Below are 27,573 nucleotides of genomic sequence, written 5' to 3' on the forward strand. Positions count from 1 at the left end.
CCCTCACAGACAGGGTGAGTCCCCACCTCCCCAGGCCCTCACAGACAGGGTGAGTCCCCACCTCCCCAGGCCCTCACAGACAGGGTGAGTCCCCACCTCCCCAGGCCCTCACAGACAGGGTGAGTCCCCAGGCCCTCACAGACAGGGTGAGTCCCCACCTCCCCAGGCCCTCACAGACAGGGTGAGTCCCCACCTCCCCAGGCCCTCACAGACAGGGTGAGTCCCCACCTCCCCAGGCCCTCACAGACAGGGTGAGTCCCCACCTCCCCAGGCCCTCACAGACAGGGTGAGTCCCCACCTCCCCAGGCCCTCACAGACAGGGTGAGTCCCCACCTCCCCAGGCCCTCACAGACAGGGTGAGTCCCCACCTCCCCAGGCCCTCACAGACAGGGTGAGTCCCCACCTCCCCAGGCCCTCACAGACAGGGTGAGTCCCCAGGCCCTCACAGACAGGGTGAGTCCCCACCTCCCCAGGCCCTCACAGACAGGGTGAGTCCCCACCTCCCCAGGCCCTCACAGACAGGGTGAGTCCCCAGGCCCTCACAGACAGGGTGAGTCCCCACCTCCCCAGGCCCTCACAGACAGGGTGAGTCCCCACCTCCCCAGGCAACACTGTATTCTAGTCTTGCGGGACCAGACCTCAACACTGTATTCTAGTCTTGCGGAACCAGACCTCAACACTGTATTCTAGTCTTGCGGGACCAGACCTCAACACTGTATTCTAGTCTTGGGAACCAGACCTCAACACTGTATTCTAGTCTTGCGGGACCAGACCTCAACACTGTATTCTAGTCTTGCGGGACCAGACCTCAACACTGTATTCTAGTCTTGCGGGACCAGACCTCAACACTGTATTCTAGTCTTGCGGGACCAGACCTCAACACTGTAAACACTGTATTCTAGTCTTGCGGGACCAGACCTCAACACTGTATTCTAGTCTTGCGGGACCAGACCTCAACACTGTATTCTAGTCTTGCGGGACCAAACCTCAACACTGTATTCTAGTCTTGCGGGACCAGACCTCAACACTGTATTCTAGTCTTGCGGGACCAGACCTCAACACTGTATTCTAGTCTTGCGGGACCAGACCTCAACACTGTATTCTAGTCTTGCTGGACCAGACCTCAACACTGTATTCTAGTCTTGCGGGACCAGACCTCAACACTGTATTCTAGTCTTGCGGGACCAGACCTCAACACTGTATTCTAGTCTTGCGGGACCAGACCTCAACACTGTATTCTAGTCTTGCTGGACCAGACCTCAACACTGTATTCTAGTCTTGCGGAACCAGACCTCAACACTGTGTTCTAGTCTTGCGGGACCAGACCTCAACACTGTATTCTAGTCTTGGGAACCAGACCTCAACACTGTATTCTAGTCTTGCGGAACCAGACCTCAACACTGTATTCTAGTCTTGCTGGACCAGACCTCAACACTGTATTCTAGTCTTGCTGGACCAGACCTCAACACTGTATTCTAGTCTTGCTGGACCAGACCTCAACACTGTATTCTAGTCTTGCGGGACCAGACCTCAACACTGTATTCTAGTCTTGCGGGACCAGACCTCAACACTGTTACATTTACATTTAAACTCAGTTTTTTACAATTCCTGACATTTAATTCTAGTAAAAATTCCCTCTTAGGTCAGTTAGGATCACCACTTTATTTTAATAATTTGAAATGTCAGAATAATAGTAGAGAGAATGATTTATTTCAGCTTTTATTTCATCACATTCCCAGTGGGTCAGAAGTTTACATGCACTCAATTAGTATTTGGTAGCATTGCCTTTAAATGGTTTAACTTGGGTCAAACGTTTTGGGTAGCCTTCCACAAGCTTCACACAATAAGTTGGGTGAATTTTGGCCCATTCCTCCTGACAGAGCTGGTGTAACTGAGTCAGCTTTGTAGGCCTCCTTAATCGCACACGCTTTTTCAGTTCTGCCCACAAATTCTCTATAGGATTGAGGTCAGGGCTTTGTGATGGCCACTCCAATACCTTGACTTTGTTGTCCTTAAGCCATTTTTCAATACTTTGAAAGTAAGTTTGGGATAGTTGTCCATTTGGAAGACCCATTTGTGACCAAGCTTTAACTTCCTGACTGATGTCTTGAGATGTTGCTTCAATATATCCACATAATTTTCCTGCCTCATGATGCCATCTATTTTGTGAAGTGCACCAGTCCCTCCAGCAGCAAAGCACCCCCACAACATGATGCTGCCACCCCCGTGCTTCACAGTTGGGATGGTGTTCTTCGGCTTGCAAGTCTCCCCCTTTTTCCTCCAAACATAACGATGGTCATTATGGCCAAACAGTTCTATGTTTGTTTCATCAGACCAGAGGACATTTCTCCAAAAAGTACGATCTTTGTCCCCATGTGCAGTTGCAAACCATAGTCTGGCATTTTTTATGACGGTTTTGGAGGAGTGGCTTCTTCCTTGCTGAGCGGCCTTTCAGGTTATGTCGATATAGGACTCGTTTTACTGTGGATATAGATACTTTTGTACCCGTTTCCTCCAGCATCTTCTCAAGGTCATTTGCTGCTGTTCCTGGATTGATTTGCACCTTTTGCACCAAAGTACGTTCATCTCTAGGAGACAGAACGCGTCTCCTTCCTGAGCGATATGACGGATGCGTGGTCCCATGGTGTTTATACTTGCGTACTATTGTTTGTACAGTTGAACGTGGTACCTTCAGGCATTTGGAAATTGCTCCCAAGGATGAACCAGACTTGTGGAGGTCTACAATTTAATTCTGAGGTCTTGGCTGATTTCTTTTGATTTTCCCATGATGTCAAGCAAAGAGGCACTGAGTTTGAAGGTAGGCCTTGAAATACATATTCTGACCAGTTTCCCAGTCCCTGCTGAGGAAAAACATCCCACAGCATGATGCTGCCACCACCATGCTTCACTGTGGGGATAGGGTTCTCGGGGTGATGAGAGGTGTTGGGTTTGTGCCAGACATAGCGTTTTCCTTGATGGCCAAAAAGCTCAATTTTAGTCTCATCTGACCAGAGTACCTTCTTCCATATGTTTGGGGAGTTTCCCACGTGCCTTTTGGCGAACAACAAACATGTTATTTGTTTTCTTTAAGCAATGGCTTTTTTCTGGTCACTCTTCCGTAAAGCCCAGCTCTGTTGAGTGTACGGCTTAAAGTGGTCCTATGGACAGATACTCCAATCTCCACCGTGGAGCTTTGCAGCTCCTTCAGGGTTATCTTTGGTCTCTTTGTTGCCTCTCTGATTAATGCCCTCCTTGCCTGGTCCATGAGTTTTGGTGGGCGGCCCTCTTGGCAGGTTTGTTGTGGTGCCATATTCTTACCATTTTTTTTATAATGGATTTAATGGTGCTCCGTGGGATGTTCAAAGTTTCTGATATTTTTTTATAACCCAACCCCGATCTGTCCTTCTCCACAACGTTGTCCCTGACCTGTTTGGAGAGCTCCTTGGTCTTCATGGTGCCGTTTGCTTGGTGGTGCCCCTTGTTTAGTGGTGTTGCAGACTTTGGGGCCTTTCAGAACAGGTGTATATATACTGAGATCATGTGACACTTAAATTGCACACAGGTGAACTTTATTTAACTAATTATGAGACTTCTGAAGGTAATTGGTTGCACCAGAACTTATTTGGGGGCTTCATAGCAAAGAGGTTGAATACATATGCACGCACCACAATTTGTAACAAGTTATTTTGTTCATTTCCCTTCACCAATTTGGACTATTTTGTGTATGTCTATTACATGAAATCCAAATAAAAATCCATTTAAATTACAATCTGAGAAAGTGAGAGGAGAATAGTTGGGTTAAGGATTTTCTCTTCTGGTTATCTAGATCTCTGGCATCCTCTTGAGGCATTTGTCCCATTTCATCAAACCTTAAAGCATCAGACAAGCTCAATGCATATAGTTGATTTGATTTAAAACGCATAGGGTGTGTGTACATATGGAAAAATACTTGTTTAAATATTTTGAACAGACAACTTTCGGTCGACCAAGATTTGTTTTAGTCAGGGACAGCCCTACTTTCTTTCAATCCATTTACCAATACACAACAGCCTCATATACACTACAGTTCAAAAGTTTGGGGTCACTTAGAAATTTCCTTGTTTTCCATGAAAACATACATGAAATGAGTTACAAAATGAATAGGAAATATATTTTAAACGTTGACAAGGTTATAAATAATGATTTTTAATTGAAATAATGGTGTCCTTCAAACGTGGCTTTCGTCAAAGAATCCTCCATTTGCAGCAATTACAGCCTGGCAGACCTTTGGCATTCTAGTTGTCTATTTGTTCAGGTAATCTGAAGAGATTTCACCCCATGCTTCCTGAAGCACCTCCCACAAGTTGGATTGGCTTGATGGGCACTTCTTACGTACCATACGGTCAAGCTGCTCCCATAACAGCTCAATAGGGTTGAGATCTGGTGACTCCATTATAGACAGAATACCAGCTGACTGCTTCTTCCCTAAATAGTCATTGCATAGTTTGGAGCTGTGCTTTGGGTCATTGTCCTGTTGTAAGAGGAAATTGGCTCCAATTAAGCGCCGTCCACAGGGTATGGCAAGATCCCTTTTACCCTGTACAAATCTCCCACATTACCACCACCAAAGCACCCCCAGACCATCACATTGCCTCCACCATACTTCACAGATGGAGTCTCACGAATGTTCTTTTTTGTGATCCGAACACCTCAAACTTAGATTCCTCTGTCCATAACACTTTTTTCCAATCTTCCTCTGTCCAGTGTCTGTTCTTTTGCCCGTCTTAATCTTTTATTTTTATTGGCCAGTCTGAGATATGGCTTTTTCTTTGCAACTCTGCCTAGAAGGTCAGCATCCCGGAGTCGCCTTTTTCTCTGTTGACGTTGAGACGTGTTTTGTGGGTACTATTTAATGAAGCTGCCAGTTGAGGACTTGTGAGGCATCTGTTTCTCAAACTAGACACTCTAATGTACTTGTCTTCTTGCTCAGTTGTGCACCGGGGCCTCCCACTCCTCTTTCTATTCTGGTTAGGGCCAGTTTGCGCTGTTCTGTGAAGGGAGTAGTACACAGCGTTGTACGAGATCTTCAGTTTCTTGGCAATTTCTCGCATGGAATAGCCTTCCTTTCTCAGAACAAGAATAGACTGAAGAGTTTCAGAAGAAAGGTCTTTGTTTCTGGCCATTTTGAGCCTGTAATCGAACCCACAAATGCTGATGCTCCAGATCCTCAACTAGTCTAAAGAAGGCCAGTTTTATTGCTTCTTAAATAAGCACAACAGTTTTCAGCTGTGCTAACATAATTGCAAAAGGGTTTTATATGATCAATTAGCCTTTTAAAATGATAAACTTGGATTAGCTAACACAACGTGCCATTGGAACACAGGAGTGATGGTTGCTGATAATGGGCCTCTGTACACCTATGTAGATATTCCATAAAAAATCCACCATTTCCAGCTAAAATAGTCATTTACAACATTAACAATGTCTACACTGTATTTCTAATCAATTTGGTGTTATTTTAATTGACAAAAACGTGTACTTTTCTTTAAAAAACAAGGACATTTTCTAAGTAACCCCAAACTTTTTGAACGGTAGTGTAACTAACTCTCTGTCTCTGCCCCCCTGGTTAGCTGTCCCAGTCCCTGGACCCGTCCCTGTGTGTTCCTCTGCGTCTGGACAGTGAGTTGAGAAGGAAGATGCGAGATGGCAGAGAGAGGGAGGCCCGGCAGGCTCTACTCATCCACAAACTGCAGAACAAGGTCAGGGTTTAAAGGGTTGGCGCTGTGGGGCTATAATGGACTTGTATATGGCGATGTTTTAAGAGCATAAAGTTATCAGTCAATGATCAGCAACCGAGCAGAATTGACGCTCTTAAACATGGCCATGAAAATAATTGTTGCTCTCTTGTTTACACTGTGATCATACGGTCTGTTGTCAGGTGCTGGAATACCGGGATCGCTGTCAGGGTTTGGAATACCAGGTGAAGACTGAAGAAAGGGAGCTCCTGAAACGCGAGGTTAGAGGGAAATCTATCATTTGATGAATACTTTATTTAACCAGGTCAAACCCATGAAGATATCTCTTTTTCAAGGGAGTTCTTGATGAAGCTGTAGTTAATTGAATCTGCATGTCAGCAGAGAGGAAGAGGCGACACGAGTGGGATAAAACAAAATCTGTCTTTTCCAGCAGGTGGCGTTGTTTCGCTCACCAAGCGATAAGATGAGAGAGTATCGAATTTGTTTAAAATTAATAGCTTATTTGCTATGTGTGGCTTATTTGATTGAATATAAGTTTTGTAATGATTAGGTTGTTACGAGTGTACTGATATAAGTAGGAATTGTGACATCTTGAAAACACTTTATATCTGCGTTGTGCCTGGTCGTCACTAGGTACCACAGACACACAGTCAGAAACCCATGCTATTTCTACAATGTATTTTCTTAAAATGTGATTTTAAACCCTAACCACACTGCTAACCTTACGCCGAACCTTAAATTAAGACCTACAATTTTTGTTTTTTTTATTTTTTTTATTTAACCTTTATTTAACCAGGTAGGCAAATTGAGAACACGTTCTCATTTACAATTGCGACCTGGCCAAGATAAAGCAAAGCAGTTCGACACATACAACAACACATAGTTACACAAGCAAATGTTTGTTTTCATGACTTTTTATGATGTAGCCATTTTGAATTTGTGGCTGTGGTAACTAGTGGAATCCATTGTGCCTGTTGTTCACACCTATATCTGCTCTCTCATTGGCTAGAATGGTCCCACCTGATCTCGCCTCCTCCCGACTGCCTTCCATTTTGTAAATCATTTTTTCCATTGTTAGAGCAGCCACTACAGTATCAGGTCAGTATAATGGATCATCTGTGATATCAGGTAATTTAGGGTTTGTCTTCTTCTGTTGTTGTGCAGAGGAGGATCAGGAATGAGCACAGTGACTCCTTAGAGAGCGCCCTCATCAGGCTGGAGGAGGAACAGCAGAGGTGGGTGTGGGACACATCATGTCTGACAATTTGTGTTAAACAGACACAGAAGCTCGAACTGCGTCTGGGTTGAATAAATCACAATTAAAGAAAATGTCAGAGTTGGAAATGTTGTTAACTGAGTTAGAGCGTTGTCAACAAACACTCTTATCAGACCAGGTAGCTGTTCGTCTTTCCAAAGTTAAGACACAACTTCATTTATTGAAAAGACAGAGAGCAGAATGTGCCATCCATGGAGCTAGACTCAACCGTTACTTCCATGGTAATCGTCCCAGTCGTTTACTGGCCAGCAAGCTACGCAGTAATGATCAATTAACTGATATAGCAACTATTGAATCTGAAACTGGGGAATTACAATCAGAACCCAAATGAATCAATGAAATATTCTCCTGCTTCTTCATTTGGGAGAGATGTGAATATATCACTAATTTAGCTTTTATTACGAAAGGTAAGAAAGCCACCCCGTGTTCTCACTCGCCGTGTTCCCCGTGTTCTCACTCGCCGTGTTCCCCGTGTTCTCACTCGCCGTGTTCCCCGTGTTCTCACTCGCCGTGTTCCCCGTGTTCTCACTCGCCTCCTATGTTGGATAAATACCGACATTAAACTGTTCATCTCTAGAACCCAAATAGGTCCACACGGACCAAAGCGGGTTTGTTATATACTGACTGGGTTAAACTTTTTCAACTTGTATTTATGTCCTTTTCCTAAATGTTTTGTTTCTTTTCGAGTGGCAGCTCACATGTAAATATGATATGAACTGCCTATTAAATTATAGGAATTTGTATATAGTACCTGTAACCCCCACCCACGAAAAACAACTATATACTGTATATATTTTTTGTTAAGACACAATCAATATAATAAGGTACCTTGACAAGATGGTGACGCTTAATTCCCTTTGGGTGTGTTTGGGTGTGTTTGGGTGTGTTTGGGTGTGTTTGGGTGTGTTTGGGTGTGTTTGGGTGTGTTTGGGTGTGTTTGGGTGTGTTGGGTGTGTTGGGTGTGTTGGGTGTGTTTTGGTGTGTTTGGGTGTGTTTGGGTGTGTTTGGGTGTGTTTGGGTGTGTTGGGTGTGTTGGGTGTGTTGGGTGTGTTTGGGTGTGTTTGGGTGTGTTTGGGTGTGTTTGGGTGTGTTGGGTGTGTTTGGGTGTGTGTGGGTGTGTTGGGTGTGTTGGGTGTGTTTGGTGTGTTTGGGTGAGCAGGAGTGTAGGGCTGGCAGATCTGAACTCTCTCCTTCGTGGCCAGCTCAGCCAATCAGGCCAGGTAAATGAAGCACTGAGAGAGGACCTTTGCAAACTGACTACTGATTGGTCCAAAGCCGTGGAGGAGGCGGGACTGAGGGAGATGGAGTGGCAGAAAGAGAAGGAGGTAGACTGATTGACAGACTGAATAGGAGACGTGTTTCATTCTTGTTTCATGTTTCCTAAATTACTGGAGCTGTTTCATCATGCAGACCATCTCTTCTTCCTGTCTCTCGTCCCCTCTTTTCTTTCTTTCCTTCTTCAGCGACTGACCGGTCATGTAGACCGGGGGCAGGGTCATCTGATGTCCATATGGGGAGATGTGGTCACTCTGAGACGACACTGTCACACCATGAAGACTGCCACTGACAGGTAAACTGATGCCTGGAAAACATTTCAAACCAGTATCTTCAAAACTCTATCTCTACGGTTGTGTCTGAAGTGGCACCCTACTCCCTATATAGTGCACTACTTTTGACTAGAGCTCTGGTTAAAAGAGCCCTGTGGCTCTGGTCTAAAGTAGTGCACTGTATAGGGATTAGAGTGCCATTCTGGACGTACTTCTGCTATATAGTCCAGTTGATAATAATTGTTGTTTGTCCCATCCACAGGGACCTCTGGGAGCTTAGAGCTGAGTTCTCTCGTCTGTCTTCCTCTCTCCTCTCCCACTGTGGTTCAGTGGTGTCTCTATCTCTACGTCCCAGTGACCCTACAACCAATCTCCTTCCTGCTCCCCGCTCTGCCTCCGCCCCACCCCACTCCTCCACCCCGGGCTCACCTCCTCTCTCCTCCACCCTAGGCCCTCTCTCCTTGCAGGATCTGGACCACGACCAGAAGGAGAGAGAGAGGGAGAGAGAGGAGAGAGAGAGGGAGAGAGAGGAGAGAGAGAAGGAGAGAGAGAGGGAGCTGACAGAGCTCAGAGCCCTCTATGAAGCTGAGACCCTGCATCTGAATAACAGGTCAGACTAAAAGCTTACTCCAGTCCTAAAGGGGACACCCTGCCTTCACCACCATCTGAGAACAATACTCACTGCTTTGGATCTGTCCCAAATGGCACATTATTCCCTATATAGTGCTCTCCCTTTGACCGGGGGGCTCTCCCTTTGACCGGGGGGCTCTCCCTTTGACCAGGGGGCTCTCCCTTTGACCAGGGGGCTCTCCCTTTGACCGGGGGGCTCTCCCTTTGACCGGGGGGCTCTCCCTTTGACCGGGGGGCTCTCCCTTTGACCGGGGGGGCTCTCCCTTTGACCAGGGGGCTCTCCCTTTGACCGGGGGGCTCTCCCTTTGACCGGGGGGCTCTCCCTTTGACCGGGGGGCTCTCCCTTTGACCGGGGGGCTCTCCCTTTGACCGGGGGGGGCTCTCCCTTTGACCGGGGGGGGCTCTCCCTTTGACCGGGGGGCTCTCCCTTTGACCGGGGGGGCTCTCCCTTTGACCGGGGGGCTCTCCCTTTGACCGGGGGGCTCTCCCTTTGACCGGGGGGCTCTCCCTTTGACCGGGGGGGCTCTCCCTTTGACCGGGGGGCTCTCCCTTTGACCGGGGGGCTCTCCCTTTGACCGGGGGGCTCTCCCTTTGACCGGGGGGCTCTCCCTTTGACCGGGGGGGCTCTCCCTTTGACCGGGGGGCTCTCCCTTTGACCGGGGGGCTCTCCCTTTGACCGGGGGGCTCTCCCTTTGACCAGGGGGCTCTCCCTTTGACCGGGGGGCTCTCCCTTTGACCAGGGGGCTCTCCCTTTGACCGGGGGGCTCTCCCTTTGACCGGGGGGCTCTCCCTTTGACCGGGGGGCTCTCCCTTTGACCGGGGGGCTCTCCCTTTGACCAGGGTGTAATTTGCGACACAGCCTTTGTCTCTGCCTCAGACATGATACATCCTGTTTGTCATTGTCTGGAGGTAGACAGGGTTGTTTCTGCACTCCTCCAACCGTCCTCCTCTCTGCTTCCACAGGATCTCAGAGTTATCTCGTACCATTCAGGATCAAAAGATAGAAGGACTGGAGGAGGAGAGGAAGATGGAGCGAGGGATGGCTTTGGAGAAGAAAGAGGAGAGAGAAAAGGAGAGACAGACAAACACAGAGAGAACTCTAGAGTGTGTCTATCAGGGCGTTCTAAAACTGGTAAGACTGACCACTCAGATCAGAATATACAGGTCTGTCAGGCTGTTCTAAAACTGGTAAGACTGACCACTCAGATCAGAATATACAGGTCTGTCAGGCTGTTCTAAAACTGGTAAGACTGACCACTCAGATCAGAATATACAGGTCTGTCAGGCTGTTCTAAAACTGGTAAGACTGACCACTCAGATCAGAATATACAGGTCTGTCAGGCTGTTCTAAAACTGGTAAGACTGACCACTCAGATCAGAATATACAGGTCTGTCAGGCTGTTCTAAAACTGGTAAGACTGACCACTCAGATCAGAATATACAGGTCTGTCAGGCTGTTCTAAAACTGGTAAGACTGACCACTCAGATCAGAATATTCGGTGCATTTGGGAAGTATTCAGACCCCTTGACATTTTCAACATTTTGTTACGTTACAGACTTATTCTAAAATGAATTAAACCTTTGTTTTCCTTTATCAGTCTACAGACAATACTCCATAATGACAAAGTGAAACAAGGTTTTTATACATTTCTGATAATTTATAAAAATACAAAAAATGAAATATCACATTTACATAAGTATTCAGATCATTTACTCAGTACTTTGTTGAAACACCTTTGGCAGCGATTACAGCCTCCAGTCTTCTTGGGTATGATGCTACAAGCTTGGCACCCCTCTATTTGGGGAGTTTCTCCCATTCTTCTCTGCAGATCCTCTCAAGCTCTGTCAGGTTGGATGGGGAGCGTTGCTGCATGGCTATTTTCAGGTCTCTCCAGAGATGTTCGATCGGGTTCAAGTCCGGGCTCTGGCTGGGCCACTCAAGGACATTCAGAGACTTGTCCCGAAGCCACTCCTCCGTTGTCTTGTCTTGCTTCGACACAATTCTGTCTCGGAGCTCTACGGACATTTCCTTCGACCTCATGGCTTGGTTTTTGCTCTGACATGCACTGTCAACTGTGGGACCTTATATAGACACGTGTGTGCCTTTCCAAATCATGTCCAATCAATTGAATTTACCACAGGTGGACTCCAATCAAGTTGTAGAAACGTCTCAAGGATGATCAACGGAAACAGGAAGCACCTGAGCTCAATTTCAAGTCTCATAGCAAAGGGTCTGAATACTTATGTAAATATGGTATTTCTGTTTTTTATTTTTAATACATTTGCTAAAATTATTTTAAAAACGTTTTTCTCATTGTGATTATGGGATATTGTCTGTAAAAAAACTAAGAAAATATTTCATTCATTTTAGAATAAGGCAAGTCCATTGAACAGTAGTTAAAACACTACGTAGAAATGAACACACCCCCCAGCCCACTGTATTGGTCTATTAGAATAGCCTGTTTAATGTTATAAATGAACACATCCAGCCCACTGTATTGGTCTATTAGAATAGCCTGTTTAATGTTATAAATGAACACATCCAGCCCACTGTATTGGTCTATTAGAATAGCCTGTTTAATGTTATAAATGAACACACCCAGCCCACTGTATTGGTCTATTAGAATAGCCTGTTTAATGTTATAAATGAACACATTCAGCCCACTGTATTGGTCTATTAGAATAGCCTGTTTAATGTTATAAATGAACACACCCAGCCCACTGTATTGGTCTATTAGAATAGCCTGTTTAATGTTATAAATGAACACATCCAGCCCACTGTATTGGTCTATTAGAATAGCCTGTTTAATGTTATAAATGAACACACCCAGCCCACTGTATTGGTCTATTAGAATAGCCTGTTTAATGTTATAAATGAACACATCCAGCCCACTGTATTGGTCCATTAGAATAGCCTGTTTAATGTTATAAATGAACACACCCAGCCCACTGTATTGGTCCATTAGAATAGCCTGTTTAATGTTATAAATGAACACATCCAGCCCACTGTCTTGGTCTATTAGAATAGCCTGTTTAATGTTATAAATGAACACATCCAGCCCACTGTATTGGTCTATTAGAATAGCCTGTTTAATGTTATAAATGAACACATTCAGCCCAGCCCACTGTATTGGTCTATTAGAATAGCCTGTTTAATGTTATAAATGAACACACCCAGCCCACTGTATTGGTCCATTAGAATAGCCTGTTTAATGTTATAAATGAACACATCCAGCCCACTGTATTGGTCTATTAGAATAGCCTGTTTAATGTTATAAATGAACACATCCAGCCCACTGTATTGGTCTATTAGAATAGCCTGTTTAATGTTATAAATGAACACATCCAGCCCACTGTATTGGTCTATTAGAATAGCCTGTTTAATGTTATAAATGAACACATCCAGCCCACTGTATTGGTCTATTAGAATAGCCTGTTTAATGTTATAAATGAACACACCCAGCCCACTGTATTGGTCCATTAGAAGAGCCTGTTTAATGTTATAAATGAACACATTCAGCCCACTGTATTGGTCCATTAGAATAGCCTGTTTAATGTTATAAATGAACACATCCCCCAGCCCACTGTATTGGTCTATTAGAATAGCCTGTTTAATGTTATAAATGAACACACCCAGCCCACTGTATTGGTCTATTAGAATAGCCTGTTTAATGTTATAAATGAACACACCCAGCCCACTGTATTGGTCCATTAGAATAGCCTGTTTAATGTTATAAATGAACACATTCAGCCCACTGTATTGGTCTATTAGAATAGCCTGTTTAATGTTATAAATGAACACACCCAGCCCACTGTATTGGTCCATTAGAATAGCCTGTTTAATGTTATAAATGAACACATCCCCCCCAGCCCACTGTATTGGTCCATTAGAATAGCCTGTTTAATGTTATAAATGAACCCACCCAGCCCACTGTATTGGTCTATTAGAATAGCCTGTTTAATGTTATAAATGAACACACCCAGCCCACTGTATTGGTCCATTAGAATAGCCTGTTTAATGTTATAAATGAACACATCCCCCCCAGCCCACTGTATTGGTCTATTAGAATAGCCTGTTTAATGTTATAAATGAACACATCCAGCCCACTGTATTGGTCTATTAGAATAGCCTGTTTAATGTTATAAATGAACACACCCAGCCCAGCCCACTGTATTGGTCTATTAGAATAGCCTGTTTAATGTTATAAATGAACACATCCAGCCCACTGTATTGGTCTATTAGAATAGCCTGTTTAATGTTATAAATGAACACATCCAGCCCACTGTATTGGTCTATTAGAATAGCCTGTTTAATGTTATAAATGAACACACCCAGCCCACTGTATTGGTCTATTAGAATAGCCTGTTTAATGTTATAAATGAACACACCCAGCCCACTGTATTGGTCTATTAGAATAGCCTGTTTTATGTTATAAATGAACACACCCAGCCCAGCCCACTGTATTGGTCTATTAGAATAGCCTGTTTAATGTTATAAATGAACACATTCAGCCCACTGTATTGGTCCATTAGAATAGCCTGTTTAATGTTATAAATGAACACACCCAGCCCACTGTATTGGTCTATTAGAATAGCCTGTTTAATGTTATAAATGAACACACCCAGCCCACTGTATTGGTCTATTAGAATAGCCTGTTTAATGTTATAAATGAACACACCCAGCCCACTGTATTGGTCTATTAGAATAGCCTGTTTAATGTTATAAATGAACACACCCAGCCCAGCCCACTGTATTGGTCTATTAGAATAGCCTGTTTAATGTTATAAATGAACACATCCAGCCCACTGTATTGGTCTATTAGAATAGCCTGTTTAATGTTATAAATGAACACATCCAGCCCACTGTATTGGTCTATTAGAATAGCCTGTTTAATGTTATAAATGAACACACCCAGCCCACTGTATTGGTCTATTAGAATAGCCTGTTTAATGTTATAAATGAACACACCCCCCAGCCCACTGTATTGGTCCATTAGAATAGCCTGTTTAATGTTATAAATGAACACACCCAGCCCACTGTATTGGTCTATTAGAATAGCCTGTTTAATGTTATAAATGAACACATCCAGCCCACTGTATTGGTCTATTAGAATAGCCTGTTTAATGTTATAAATGAACACACCCAGCCCACTGTATTGGTCTATTAGAATAGCCTGTTTAATGTTATAAATGAACACATCCAGCCCACTGTATTGGTCTATTAGAATAGCCTGTTTAATGTTATAAATGAACACATCCAGCCCACTGTATTGGTCTATTAGAATAGCCTGTTTAATGTTATAAATGAACCCACCCAGCCCACTGTATTGGTCTATTAGAATAGCCTGTTTAATGTTATAAATGAACACATCCAGCCCACTGTATTGGTCTATTAGAATAGCCTGTTTAATGTTATAAATGAACCCACCCAGCCCACTGTATTGGTCTATTAGAATAGCCTGTTTAATGTTATAAATGAACACATCCAGCCCACTGTATTGGTCTATTAGAATAGCCTGTTTAATGTTATAAATGAACACACCCAGCCCACTGTATTGGTCTATTAGAATAGCCTGTTTAATGTTATAAATGAACACACCCAGCCCACTGTATTGGTCCATTAGAATAGCCTGTTTTAAATGTGGTTGTTTCTCTTGTCCAGTCCAAGGTGCTGAGCTCCCAGAGTCTGGATGGACAGAATAGCAGTAGCCCTACTCTGTCTCTGTCCAGTGATTGGTTAGGACCAGACCTGTTGACTCGAGGGCTCACCCAGGTGCTGGCTGTATTGGCCCAGGCTGAGACCAACCTGCTGTGGCGGCACCAGGAAGTACAGGTCTGTTGATGACGTATATCTGTCCCGCTGTTCTGATAGGCTGTTTGAAGACAGCACCCAGCAGGCCAAGCGTGTTCTACTGATGTCATTTCAACCTGTTTTTCCTCCTGAGTAGCGAAGATATCTCTTCCTGTTTCACCATGAACTAGTTAAGAACAAACAACCAACCAGTGTCCATGTCCCTTCCCTTCAGGAGGCTGCGGCGAGCCTGCGGAGGCTGGGCGAGGAGAGGGCAGGGCTGGAACAGAGAGTCAGACAGCTGGAGACGGACACAGAGGAGAGGCAGAAACAGAGCCTGCATGAAGGACAGGAGCTCACGCACATACAGGACATGTTACTCAGGTAAGACATTCAGGACATGTTACTCAGGTAAGACATTCAGGATATGTTACTCAGGTAAGACATTCAGGACATGTTACTCAGGTAAGACATTCAGGATATGTTACTCAGGTAAGACATACAGGATATGTTACTCAGGTAAGACATTCAGGATATGTTACTCAGGTAAGACATTCAGGACATGTTACTCAGGTAAGACATTCAGGACATGTTACTCAGGTAAGACATACAGGATATGTTACTCAGGTAAGACATACAGGCCATGTTACTCAGGTAAGACATACAGGCCATGTTACTCAGGTAAGACATACAGGCCATGTTACTCAGGTAAGACATTCAGGACATGTTACTCAGGTAAGACATTTAGGATATGTTACTCAGGTAAGACATTCAGGACATGTTACTCAGGTAAGACATTCAGGACATGTTACTCAGGTAAGACATTCAGGACATGTTACTCAGGTAAGACATACAGGCCATGTTACTCAGGTAAGACATTCAGGACATGTTACTCAGGTAAGACATTCAGGATATGTTACTCAGGTAAGACATTCAGGACATGTTACTCAGGTAAGACATTCAGGACATGTTACTCAGGTAAGACATTCAGGACATGTTACTCAGGTAAGACATACAGGACATGTTACTCAGGTAAGACATACAGGACATGTTACTCAGGTAAGACATTCAGGACATGTTACTCAGGTAAGACATTCAGGACATGTTACTCAGGTAAGACATTCAGGATATGTTACTCAGGTAAGACATACAGGACATGTTACTCAGGTAAGACATACAGGACATGTTACTCAGGTAAGACATTCAGGATATGTTACTCAGGTAAGACATACAGGACATGTTACTCAGGTAAGACATTCAGGACATGTTACTCAGGTAAGACATTCAGGACATGTTACTCAGGTAAGACATACAGGACATGTTACTCAGGTAAGACATTCAGGACATGTTACTCAGGTAAGACATTCAGGACATGTTACTCAGGTAAGACATTCAGGATATGTTACTCAGGTAAGACATACAGGACATGTTACTCAGGTAAGACATACAGGACATGTTACTCAGGTAAGACATTCAGGACATGTTACTCAGGTAAGACATACAGAATATGTTACTCAGGTAAGACATTCAGGACATGTTACTCAGGTAAGACATACAGGACATGTTACTCAGGTAAGACATACAGAATATGTTACTCAGGTAAGACATTCAGGATATGTTACTCAGGTAAGACATTCAGGCCATGTTACTCAGGTAAGACATACAGGACATGTTACTCAGGTAAGACATTCAGGACATGTTACTCAGGTAAGACATTCAGGATATGTTACTCAGGTAAGACATACAGAATATGTTACTCAGGTCAGACATTCAGGACATGTTACTCAGGTAAGACATTCAGGATATGTTACTCAGGTAAGACATACAGGATATGTTACTCAGGTAAGACATTCAGGACATGTTACTCAGGTAAGACATACAGGACATGTTACTCAGGTAAGACATACAGGACATGTTACTCAGGTAAGACATACAGGATATGTTACTCAGGTAAGACATACAGGCCATGTTACTCAGGTAAGACATACAGGCCATGTTACTCAGGTAAGACATACAGGCCATGTTACTCAGGTAAGACATTCAGGGCATGTTACTCAGGTAAGACATACAGGACATGTTACTCAGGTAAGACATTCAGGATATGTTACTCAGGTAAGACATACAGGACATGTTACTCAGGTAAGACATTCAGGACATGTTACTCAGGTAAGACATTCAGGACATGTTACTCAGGTAAGACATTCAGGATATGTTACTCAGGTAAGACATACAGGACATGTTACTCAGGTAAGACATACAGGACATGTTACTCAGGTAAGACATTCAGGACATGTTACTCAGGTAAGACATTCAGGACATGTTACTCAGGTAAGACATTCAGGATATGTTACTCAGGTAAGACATACAGGACATGTTACTCAGGTAAGACATACAGGACATGTTACTCAGGTAAGACATTCAGGATATGTTACTCAGGTAAGACATACAGGACATGTTACTCAGGTAAGACATTCAGGACATGTTACTCAGGTAAGACATTCAGGACATGTTACTCAGGTAAGACATTCAGGACATGTTACTCAGGTAAGACATACAGGATATGTTACTCAGGTAAGACATTCAGGACATGTTACTCAGGTAAGACATACAGGATATGTTACTCAGGTAAGACATTCAGGACATGTTACTCAGGTAAGACATACAGGATATGTTACTCAGGTAAGACATTCAGGACATGTTACTCAGGTAAGACATACAGAATATGTTACTCAGGTAAGACATTCAGGCCATGTTACTCAGGTAAGACATACAGGACATGTTACTCAGGTAAGACATTCAGGACATGTTGCTCAGGTAAGACATTCAGGACATGTTACTCAGGTAAGACATTCAGGACATGTTACTCAGGTAAGACATTCAGGATATGTTACTCAGGTAAGACATACAGGACATGTTACTCAGGTAAGACATACAGGACATGTTACTCAGGTAAGACATTCAGGATATGTTACTCAGGTAAGACATACAGGACATGTTACTCAGGTAAGACATTCAGGACATGTTACTCAGGTAAGACATTCAGGACATGTTACTCAGGTAAGACATTCAGGATATGTTACTCAGGTAAGACATACAGGACATGTTACTCAGGTAAGACACACAGGATATGTTACTCAGGTAAGACATTCAGGACATGTTACTCAGGTAAGACATTCAGGACATGTTACTCAGGTAAGACATACAGGATATGTTACTCAGGTAAGACATTCAGGACATGTTACTCAGGTAAGACATACAGGATATGTTACTCAGGTAAGACATTCAGGACATGTTACTCAGGTAAGACATACAGGATATGTTACTCAGGTAAGACATTCAGGACATGTTACTCAGGTAAGACATACAGAATATGTTACTCAGGTAAGACATTCAGGCCATGTTACTCAGGTAAGACATACAGGACATGTTACTCAGGTAAGACATTCAGGACATGTTACTCAGGTAAGACATTCAGGACATGTTACTCAGGTAAGACATACAGGACATGTTACTCAGGTAAGACATACAGGACATGTTACTCAGGTAAGACATACAGGACATGTTACTCAGGTAAGACATTCAGGCCATGTTACTCAGGTAAGACATACAGGACATGTTACTCAGGTAAGACATTCAGGACATGTTACTCAGGTAAGACATTCAGGATATGTTACTCAGGTAAGACATACAGGATATGTTACTCAGGTAAGACATTCAGGACATGTTACTCAGGTAAGACATTCAGGACATGTTACTCAGGTAAGACATTCAGGATATGTTACTCAGGTAAGACATACAGAATATGTTACTCAGGTCAGACATTCAGGACATGTTACTCAGGTAAGACATACAGGACATGTTACTCAGGTAAGACATACAGGATATGTTACTCAGGTAAGACATTCAGGACATGTTACTCAGGTAAGACATTCAGGATATGTTACTCAGGTAAGACATACAGAATATGTTACTCAGGTAAGACATACAGGCCATGTTACTCAGGTAAGACATACAGGCCATGTTACTCAGGTAAGACATACAGGCCATGTTACTCAGGTAAGACATACAGAATATGTTACTCAGGTAAGACATACAGGCCATGTTACTCAGGTAAGACATACAGGCCATGTTACTCAGGTAAGACATTCAGGACATGTTACTCAGGTAAGACATACAGGACATGTTACTCAGGTAAGACATTCAGGATATGTTACTCAGGTAAGACATACAGGACATGTTACTCAGGTAAGACATTCAGGACATGTTACTCAGGTAAGACATTCAGGACATGTTACTCAGGTAAGACATTCAGGACATGTTACTCAGGTAAGACATTCAGGACATGTTACTCAGGTAAGACATTCAGGATATGTTACTCAGGTAAGACATACAGGACATGTTACTCAGGTAAGACATACAGGACATGTTACTCAGGTAAGACATTCAGGACATGTTACTCAGGTAAGACATTCAGGACATGTTACTCAGGTAAGACATTCAGGATATGTTACTCAGGTAAGACATTCAGGACATGTTACTCAGGTAAGACATTCAGGACATGTTACTCAGGTAAGACATACAGGATATGTTACTCAGGTAAGACATACAGGATATGTTACTCAGGTAAGACATACAGGACATGTTACTCAGGTAAGACATTCAGGACATGTTACTCAGGTAAGACATTCAGGACATGTTACTCAGGTAAGACATACAGGACATGTTACTCAGGTAAGACATTCAGGATATGTTACTCAGGTAAGACATACAGGATATGTTACTCAGGTAAGACATTCAGGACATGTTACTCAGGTAAGACATTCAGGACATGTTACTCAGGTAAGACATTCAGGACATGTTACTCAGGTAAGACACACAGGATATGTTACTCAGGTAAGACATTCAGGACATGTTACTCAGGTAAGACATTCAGGACATGTTACTCAGGTAAGACACACAGGATATGTTACTCAGGTAAGACATGCTGTTGAAGTTGTTGTTTTCGTTGCTGTTGATGTTGTTTGTTGTTAATGTTGATGTTGTTTGTGTGTCAGTGAGAGAGAGATGGTGGGCTCCCTGAGGAGTCAGCTGGAGGAAGAAGAGAGACAGAGTGAGGAGAGGAGGAAGGAGAACGAACGCCTGAGACTGGAGAGAGAGAGAGAGGAGGAGCAGAGGAACGAACTGGAGAGCGACAGGCAGAGACGGTACCTAGTCCAGGTTACTGTAAAGTTACTGTAAAGTTACTGTAAAGCACTTTTTTGACAACTGTTGATGTAACACGGGCTTTATAAACCATTTGATTGACAGGTTGGAGGCTGACCTGGTAGAGAGTGCCCATCTCAGTGAGCGTGAGGCTCGTATCCGCATGGAGCTGCATGTTCTACAGGGAGCGCTGCAGAGAGAACAGCTGGACAGGGAGAGGGCGGAGGAGGAAGCTGCTGATGCTAAGGATGCTCTAAGCAAGGTACTACTATCACTTCTGACCTCTAACCTCTGAGTCTTTGATTGAATCTGACACATGATCGGTGTATTTCGTCGGCCTTTGTTTACATGATTGGTTAGGATTCGGCGCTCTCACCGCCGCGGCCCGGGTTCGATTCCCGGTCAGGGAATATGCCTTCAGGGGCGGCAGGTAGCCTAGTGGTTAGAGCGTTGGGCCAGTAACTGAAAGGTTGCTGGATCAAATCCCCGCGCTGACAAGGTAAAAATCTGTCGTTCTGCCCCTGAACAAGGCAGTTAACCCACTGTTCCTAGTCCGTCATTGTAAATAAGAATTTGTTCTTAACTGACTTGCCTCGTTAAATAAAGGTTAATAAAAATATATATAAAAAATGATCTTGTTACAACACTGTTGTTGATGTTGTTTCTGTTGATGTTGTTTGTGTTGATGCTGTTGTTGTTTGTCGTTGATTTTGAGACAGCATGTGGTATTTTAATATTTTAGTATACGTCTTTCATATTAATGCGTAATTCCTGATGTTTTTTAAAGATTACTCACAAGAAAGAAGCGTATCTCTGTGAAGTGTTAACGTAGAGTTAACGTAGCTCAGAGTACCACGAGCTTTTTATTTCAAAGCCTTTTCCATTTAATCCAGCTCGTGTCATGCTAATTTAATCCAGCTCGTGTCATGATAATTTAATCCAGCTCGTGTCATGCTAATTTAATCCAGCTCGTGTCATGCTAATTTAATCCAGCTCGTGTCACGCTAATTTAATCCAGCTCGTGTCATGCTAATTTAATCCAACTCGTGTCACGCTAATTTAATCCAGCTCGTGTCATGCTAATTTAATCCAGCTCGTGTCATGCTAATTTAATCCAACTCGTGTCACGCTAATTTAATCCAGCTCTTGTCATGCTAATTTAATCCAGCTCGTGTCACGCTAATTTAATCCAGCTCTTGTCACGCTAATTTAATCCAGCTCTTGTCATGCTAATTTAATCTAGCTCTTGTCACGCTAATTTAATCCAGCTCTTGTCATGCTAATTTAATCTAGCTCTTGTCACGCTAATTTAATCCAGCTCTTGTCATGCTAATTTAATCTAGCTCTTGTCACGCTAATTTAATCCAGCTCTTGTCATGCTAATTTAATCCAACTCGTGTCACGCTAATTTAATCCAGCTCGTGTCACGCTAATTTAATCTAGCTCTTGTCATGCTAATTTAATCCAGCTCGTGTCATGCTAATTTAATCCAGCTCGTGTCATGCTAATTTAATCCAGCTCGTGTCATGCTAATTTAATCCAGCTCGTGTCATGCTAATTTAATCCAGCTCGTGTCATGCTAATTTAATCCAGCTCGTGTCATGCTAATTTAATCCAGCTCGTGTCATGCTAATTTAATCCAGCTCGTGTCATGCTAATTTAATCCAGCTCGTGTCATGCTAATTTAATCCAGCTCGTGTCATGCTAATTTAATCCAGCTCGTGTCATGCTAATTTAATCCAGCTCGTGTCATGCTAATTTAATCCAGCTCGTGTCATGCTAATTTAATCCAGCTCGTGTCATGCTAATTTAATCCAGCTCGTGTCATGCTAATTTAATCCAGCTCGTGTCATGCTAATTTAATCCAGCTCGTGTCATGCTAATTTAATCCAGCTCGTGTCATGCTAATTTAATCCAGCTCGTGTCATGCTAATTTAATCCAGCTCGTGTCATGCTAATTTAATCCAGCTCGTGTCACGCTAATTTAATCCAACTCGTGTCACGCTAATTTAATCCAGCTCGTGTCACGCTAATTTAATCTAGCTCTTGTCACGCTAATTTAATCCAGCTCTTGTCATGCTAATTTAATCCAGCTCGTGTCACGCTAATTTAATCCAGCTCTTGTCACGCTAATTTAATCCAGCTCTTGTCATGCTAATTTAATCTAGCTCTTGTCACGCTAATTTAATCCAGCTCTTGTCATGCTAATTTAATCTAGCTCTTGTCACGCTAATTTAATCCAGCTCTTGTCATGCTAATTTAATCTAGCTCTTGTCACGCTAATTTAATCCAGCTCTTGTCATGCTAATTTAATCCAACTCGTGTCACGCTAATTTAATCCAGCTCGTGTCACGCTAATTTAATCTAGCTCTTGTCATGCTAATTTAATCCAGCTCGTGTCATGCTAATTTAATCCAGCTCGTGTCATGCTAATTTAATCCAGCTCGTGTCATGCTAATTTAATCCAGCTCGTGTCATGCTAATTTAATCCAGCTCTTGTCATGCTAATTTAATCCAGCTCGTGTCACGCTAATTTAATCCAGCTCTTGTCACGCTAATTTAATCCAGCTCTTGTCATGCTAATTTAATCTAGCTCTTGTCACGCTAATTTAATCCAGCTCTTGTCATGCTAATTTAATCTAGCTCTTGTCACGCTAATTTAATCCAGCTCTTGTCATGCTAATTTAATCTAGCTCTTGTCACGCTAATTTAATCCAGCTCTTGTCATGCTAATTTAATCCAACTCGTGTCACGCTAATTTAATCCAGCTCGTGTCACGCTAATTTAATCTAGCTCTTGTCATGCTAATTTAATCCAGCTCGTGTCATGCTAATTTAATCCAGCTCGTGTCATGCTAATTTAATCCAGCTCGTGTCATGCTAATTTAATCCAGCTCGTGTCATGCTAATTTAATCCAGCTCGTGTCATGCTAATTTAATCCAGCTCGTGTCATGCTAATTTAATCCAGCTCGTGTCATGCTAATTTAATCCAGCTCGTGTCATGCTAATTTAATCCAGCTCGTGTCATGCTAATTTAATCCAGCTCGTGTCATGCTAATTTAATCTAGCTCTTGTCACGCTAATTTAATCCAGCTCTTGTCATGCTAATTTAATCTAGCTCTTGTCACGCTAATTTAATCCAGCTCTTGTCATGCTAATTTAATCCAACTCGTGTCACGCTAATTTAATCCAGCTCGTGTCACGCTAATTTAATCTAGCTCTTGTCATGCTAATTTAATCCAGCTCGTGTCATGCTAATTTAATCCAGCTCGTGTCATGCTAATTTAATCCAGCTCGTGTCATGCTAATTTAATCCAGCTCGTGTCATGCTAATTTAATCCAGCTCGTGTCATGCTAATTTAATCCAGCTCGTGTCATGCTAATTTAATCCAGCTCGTGTCATGCTAATTTAATCCAGCTCGTGTCATGCTAATTTAATCCAGCTCGTGTCACGCTAATTTAATCCAGCTCGTGTCATGCTAATTTAATCTAGCTCTTGTCACGCTAATTTAATCCAGCTCTTGTCACGCTAATTTAATCCAACTCGTGTCACGCTAATTTAATCCAGCTCGTGTCACGCTAATTTAATCTAGCTCTTGTCATGCTAATTTAATCCAGCTCGTGTCATGCTAATTTAATCCAGCTCGTGTCATGCTAATTTAATCCAGCTCGTGTCATGCTAATTTAATCCAGCTCGTGTCATGCTAATTTAATCCAGCTCGTGTCATGCTAATTTAATCCAGCTCGTGTCATGCTAATTTAATCCAGCTCGTGTCATGCTAATTTAATCCAGCTCGTGTCATGCTAATTTAATCCAGCTCGTGTCATGCTAATTTAATCCAGCTCGTGTCACGCTAATTTAATCTAGCTCTTGTCATGCTAATTTAATCCAGCTCGTGTCATGCTAATTTAATCCAGCTCGTGTCATGCTAATTTAATCCAGCTCGTGTCATGCTAATTTAATCCAGCTCGTGTCATGCTAATTTAATCCAGCTCGTGTCACGCTAATTTAATCCAGCTCGTGTCACGCTAATTTAATCCAGCTCGTGTCATGCTAATTTAATCTAGCTCTTGTCACGCTAATTTAATCCAGCTCTTGTCATGCTAATTTAATCCAACTCGTGTCACGCTAATTTAATCCAGCTCGTGTCACGCTAATTTAATCTAGCTCTTGTCATGCTAATTTAATCCAGCTCGTGTCATGCTAATTTAATCCAGCTCGTGTCATGCTAATTTAATCCAGCTCGTGTCATGCTAATTTAATCCAGCTCGTGTCATGCTAATTTAATCCAGCTCGTGTCATGCTAATTTAATCCAGCTCGTGTCATGCTAATTTAATCCAGCTCGTGTCATGCTAATTTAATCCAGCTCGTGTCATGCTAATTTAATCCAGCTCGTGTCATGCTAATTTAATCCAGCTCGTGTCATGCTAATTTAATCCAGCTCGTGTCATGCTAATTTAATCCAGCTCGTGTCATGCTAATTTAATCCAGCTCGTGTCATGCTAATTTAATCCAGCTCGTGTCATGCTAATTTAATCCAGCTCGTGTCATGCTAATTTAGCTTTTTGTGACCCGCGGAAACAACTTTGCAGACAACGACCACAACATGTCAAATCCTAAAAAATGTACTGTTAACAGAGCTCGGTGCTTATTATGGGGTGTAATAGGTTACAACAGAGCTCGGTGCTTATTATGGGGTGTAATAGGTTACAACAGAGCTCGGTGCTTATTATGGGGTGTAATAGGTTACAACAGAGCTCGGTGCTTATTATGGGGTGTAATAGGTTACAACAGAGCTCGGTGCTTATTATGGGGTGTAATAGGTTACAACAGAGCTCGGTGCTTATTATGGGGTGTAATAGGTTACAACAGAGCTCGGTGCTTATTATGGGGTGTAATAGGTTACAACAGAGCTCGGTGCTTATTATGGGGTGTAATAGGTTACAACAGAGCTCGGTGCTTATTATGGGGTGTAATAGGTTACAACAGAGCTCGGTGCTTATTATGGGGTGTAATAGGTTACAACAGAGCTCGGTGCTTATTATGGGGTGTAATAGGTTACAACAGAGCTCGGTGCTTATTATGGGGTGTAATAGGTTACAACAGAGCTCGGTGCTTATTATGGGGTGTAATAGGTTACAACAGAGCTCGGTGCTTATTATGGGGTGTAATAGGTTACAACAGAGCTCGGTGCTTATTATGGGGTGTAATAGGTTACAACAGAGCTCGGTGCTTATTATCGGGTGTAATAGGTTACAACAGAGCTCGGTGCTTATTATGGGGTGTAATAGGTTACAACAGAGCTCGGTGCTTATTATCGGATGTAATAGGTTACAACAGAGCTCGGTGCTTATTATGGGGTGTAATAGGTTACAACAGAGTTCGGTGCTTATTATGGGGTGTAATAGGTTACAACAGAGTTCGGTGCTTATTATGGGGTGTAATAGGTTACAACAGAGCTCGGTGCTTATTATGGGGTGTAATAGGTTACAACAGAGCTCGGTGCTTATTATGGGGTGTAATAGGTTACAACAGAGCTCGGTGCTTATTATGGGGTGTAATAGGTTACAACAGAGCTCGGTGCTTATTATCGGGTGTAATAGGTTACAACAGAGATCGGTGCTTATTATGGGGTGTAATAGGTTACAACAGAGCTCGGTGCTTATTATGGGGTGTAATAGGTTACAACAGAGCTCGGTGCTTATTATGGGGTGTAATAGGTTACAACAGAGCTCGGTGCTTATTATGGGGTGTAATAGGTTACAACAGAGCTCGGTGCTTATTATGGGGTGTAATAGGTTACAACAGAGCTCGGTGCTTATTATGGGGTGTAATAGGTTACAACAGAGCTCGGTGCTTATTATGGGGTGTAATAGGTTACAACAGAGCTCGGTGCTTATTATGGGGTGTAATAGGTTACAACAGAGCTCAGTGCTTATTATCGGGTGTAATAGGTTACAACAGAGCTCGGTGCTTATTATGGGGTGTAATAGGTTACAACAGAGCTCGGTGCTTATTATCGGATGTAATAGGTTACAACAGAGCTCGGTGCTTATTATGGGGTGTAATAGGTTACAACAGAGTTCGGTGCTTATTATGGGGTGTAATAGGTTACAACAGAGTTCGGTGCTTATTATGGGGTGTAATAGGTTACAACAGAGCTCGGTGCTTATTATGGGGTGTAATAGGTTACAACAGATCTCGGTGCTTATTATGGGGTGTAATAGGTTACAACAGAGCTCAGTGCTTATTATGGGGTGTAATAGGTTACAACAGAGCTCGGTGCTTATTATGGGGTGTAATAGGTTACAACAGAGCTCGGTGCTTATTATCGGGTGTAATAGGTTACAACAGAGATCGGTGCTTATTATGGGGTGTAATAGGTTACAACAGAGCTCGGTGCTTATTATGGGGTGTAATAGGTTACAACAGAGCTCGGTGCTTATTATGGGGTGTAATAGGTTACAACAGAGCTCGGTGCTTATTATGGGGTGTAATAGGTTACAACAGAGCTCGGTGCTTATTATGGGGTGTAATAGGTTAAAACAGAGCTCGGTGCTTATTATGGGGTGTAATAGGTTACAACAGAGCTCGGTGCTTATTATGGGGTGTAATAGGTTACAACAGAGCTCGGTGCTTATTATGGGGTGTAATAGGTTACAACAGAGCTCGGTGCTTATTATGGGGTGTAATAGGTTACAACAGAGCTCGGTGCTTATTATGGGGTGTAATAGGTTACAACAGAGCTCGGTGCTTATTATGGGGTGTAATAGGTTACAACAGAGCTCGGTGCTTATTATGGGGTGTAATAGGTTACAACAGAGCTCGGTGCTTATTATCGGGTGTAATAGGTTACAACAGAGCTCGGTGCTTATTATGGGGTGTAATAGGTTACAACAGAGCTCGGTGCTTATTATGGGGTGTAATAGGTTACAACAGAGCTCGGTGCTTATTATGGGGTGTAATAGGTTACAACAGAGCTCAGTGCTTATTGTCGGGTGTAATAGGTTACAACAGAGCTCGGTGCTTATTATGGGGTGTAATAGGTTACAACAGAGCTCGGTGCTTATTATCGGATGTAATAGGTTACAACAGAGCTCGGTGCTTATTATGGGGTGTAATAGGTTACAACAGAGTTCGGTGCTTATTATGGGGTGTAATAGGTTACAACAGAGTTCGGTGCTTATTATGGGGTGTAATAGGTTACAACAGAGCTCGGTGCTTATTATGGGGTGTAATAGGTTACAACAGAGCTCGGTGCTTATTATGGGGTGTAATAGGTTACAACAGAGCTCAGTGCTTATTATGGGGTGTAATAGGTTACAACAGAGCTCGGTGCTTATTATGGGGTGTAATAGGTTACAACAGAGCTCGGTGCTTATTATCGGGT

At 43.0% G+C, this 27,573-nt stretch overlaps 1 protein-coding gene across 1 annotated transcript in view; it reads left to right on the forward strand.

Moving 5' to 3' along the window:
* The window catches only part of LOC139546195 (centrosome-associated protein CEP250), a 121,922-nt gene that overhangs the window by 11,685 nt on the left and 82,664 nt on the right, over positions 1 to 27,573 (forward strand). Inside the window, 11 exon segments of the mRNA XM_071354296.1 lie at positions 5,610 to 5,738; positions 5,918 to 5,995; positions 6,900 to 6,970; positions 8,171 to 8,336; positions 8,475 to 8,581; positions 8,821 to 9,168; positions 10,152 to 10,320; positions 14,851 to 15,021; positions 15,215 to 15,363; positions 20,034 to 20,183; positions 20,287 to 20,443. Of these exon segments, the coding sequence (XP_071210397.1) occupies positions 5,610 to 5,738; positions 5,918 to 5,995; positions 6,900 to 6,970; positions 8,171 to 8,336; positions 8,475 to 8,581; positions 8,821 to 9,168; positions 10,152 to 10,320; positions 14,851 to 15,021; positions 15,215 to 15,363; positions 20,034 to 20,183; positions 20,287 to 20,443 (1,695 nt within the window).

The sequence above is a fragment of the Salvelinus alpinus genome, chromosome 20 (genome assembly GCF_045679555.1).
Source record: "Salvelinus alpinus chromosome 20, SLU_Salpinus.1, whole genome shotgun sequence".
Taxonomy (NCBI): domain Eukaryota; kingdom Metazoa; phylum Chordata; class Actinopteri; order Salmoniformes; family Salmonidae; genus Salvelinus; species Salvelinus alpinus.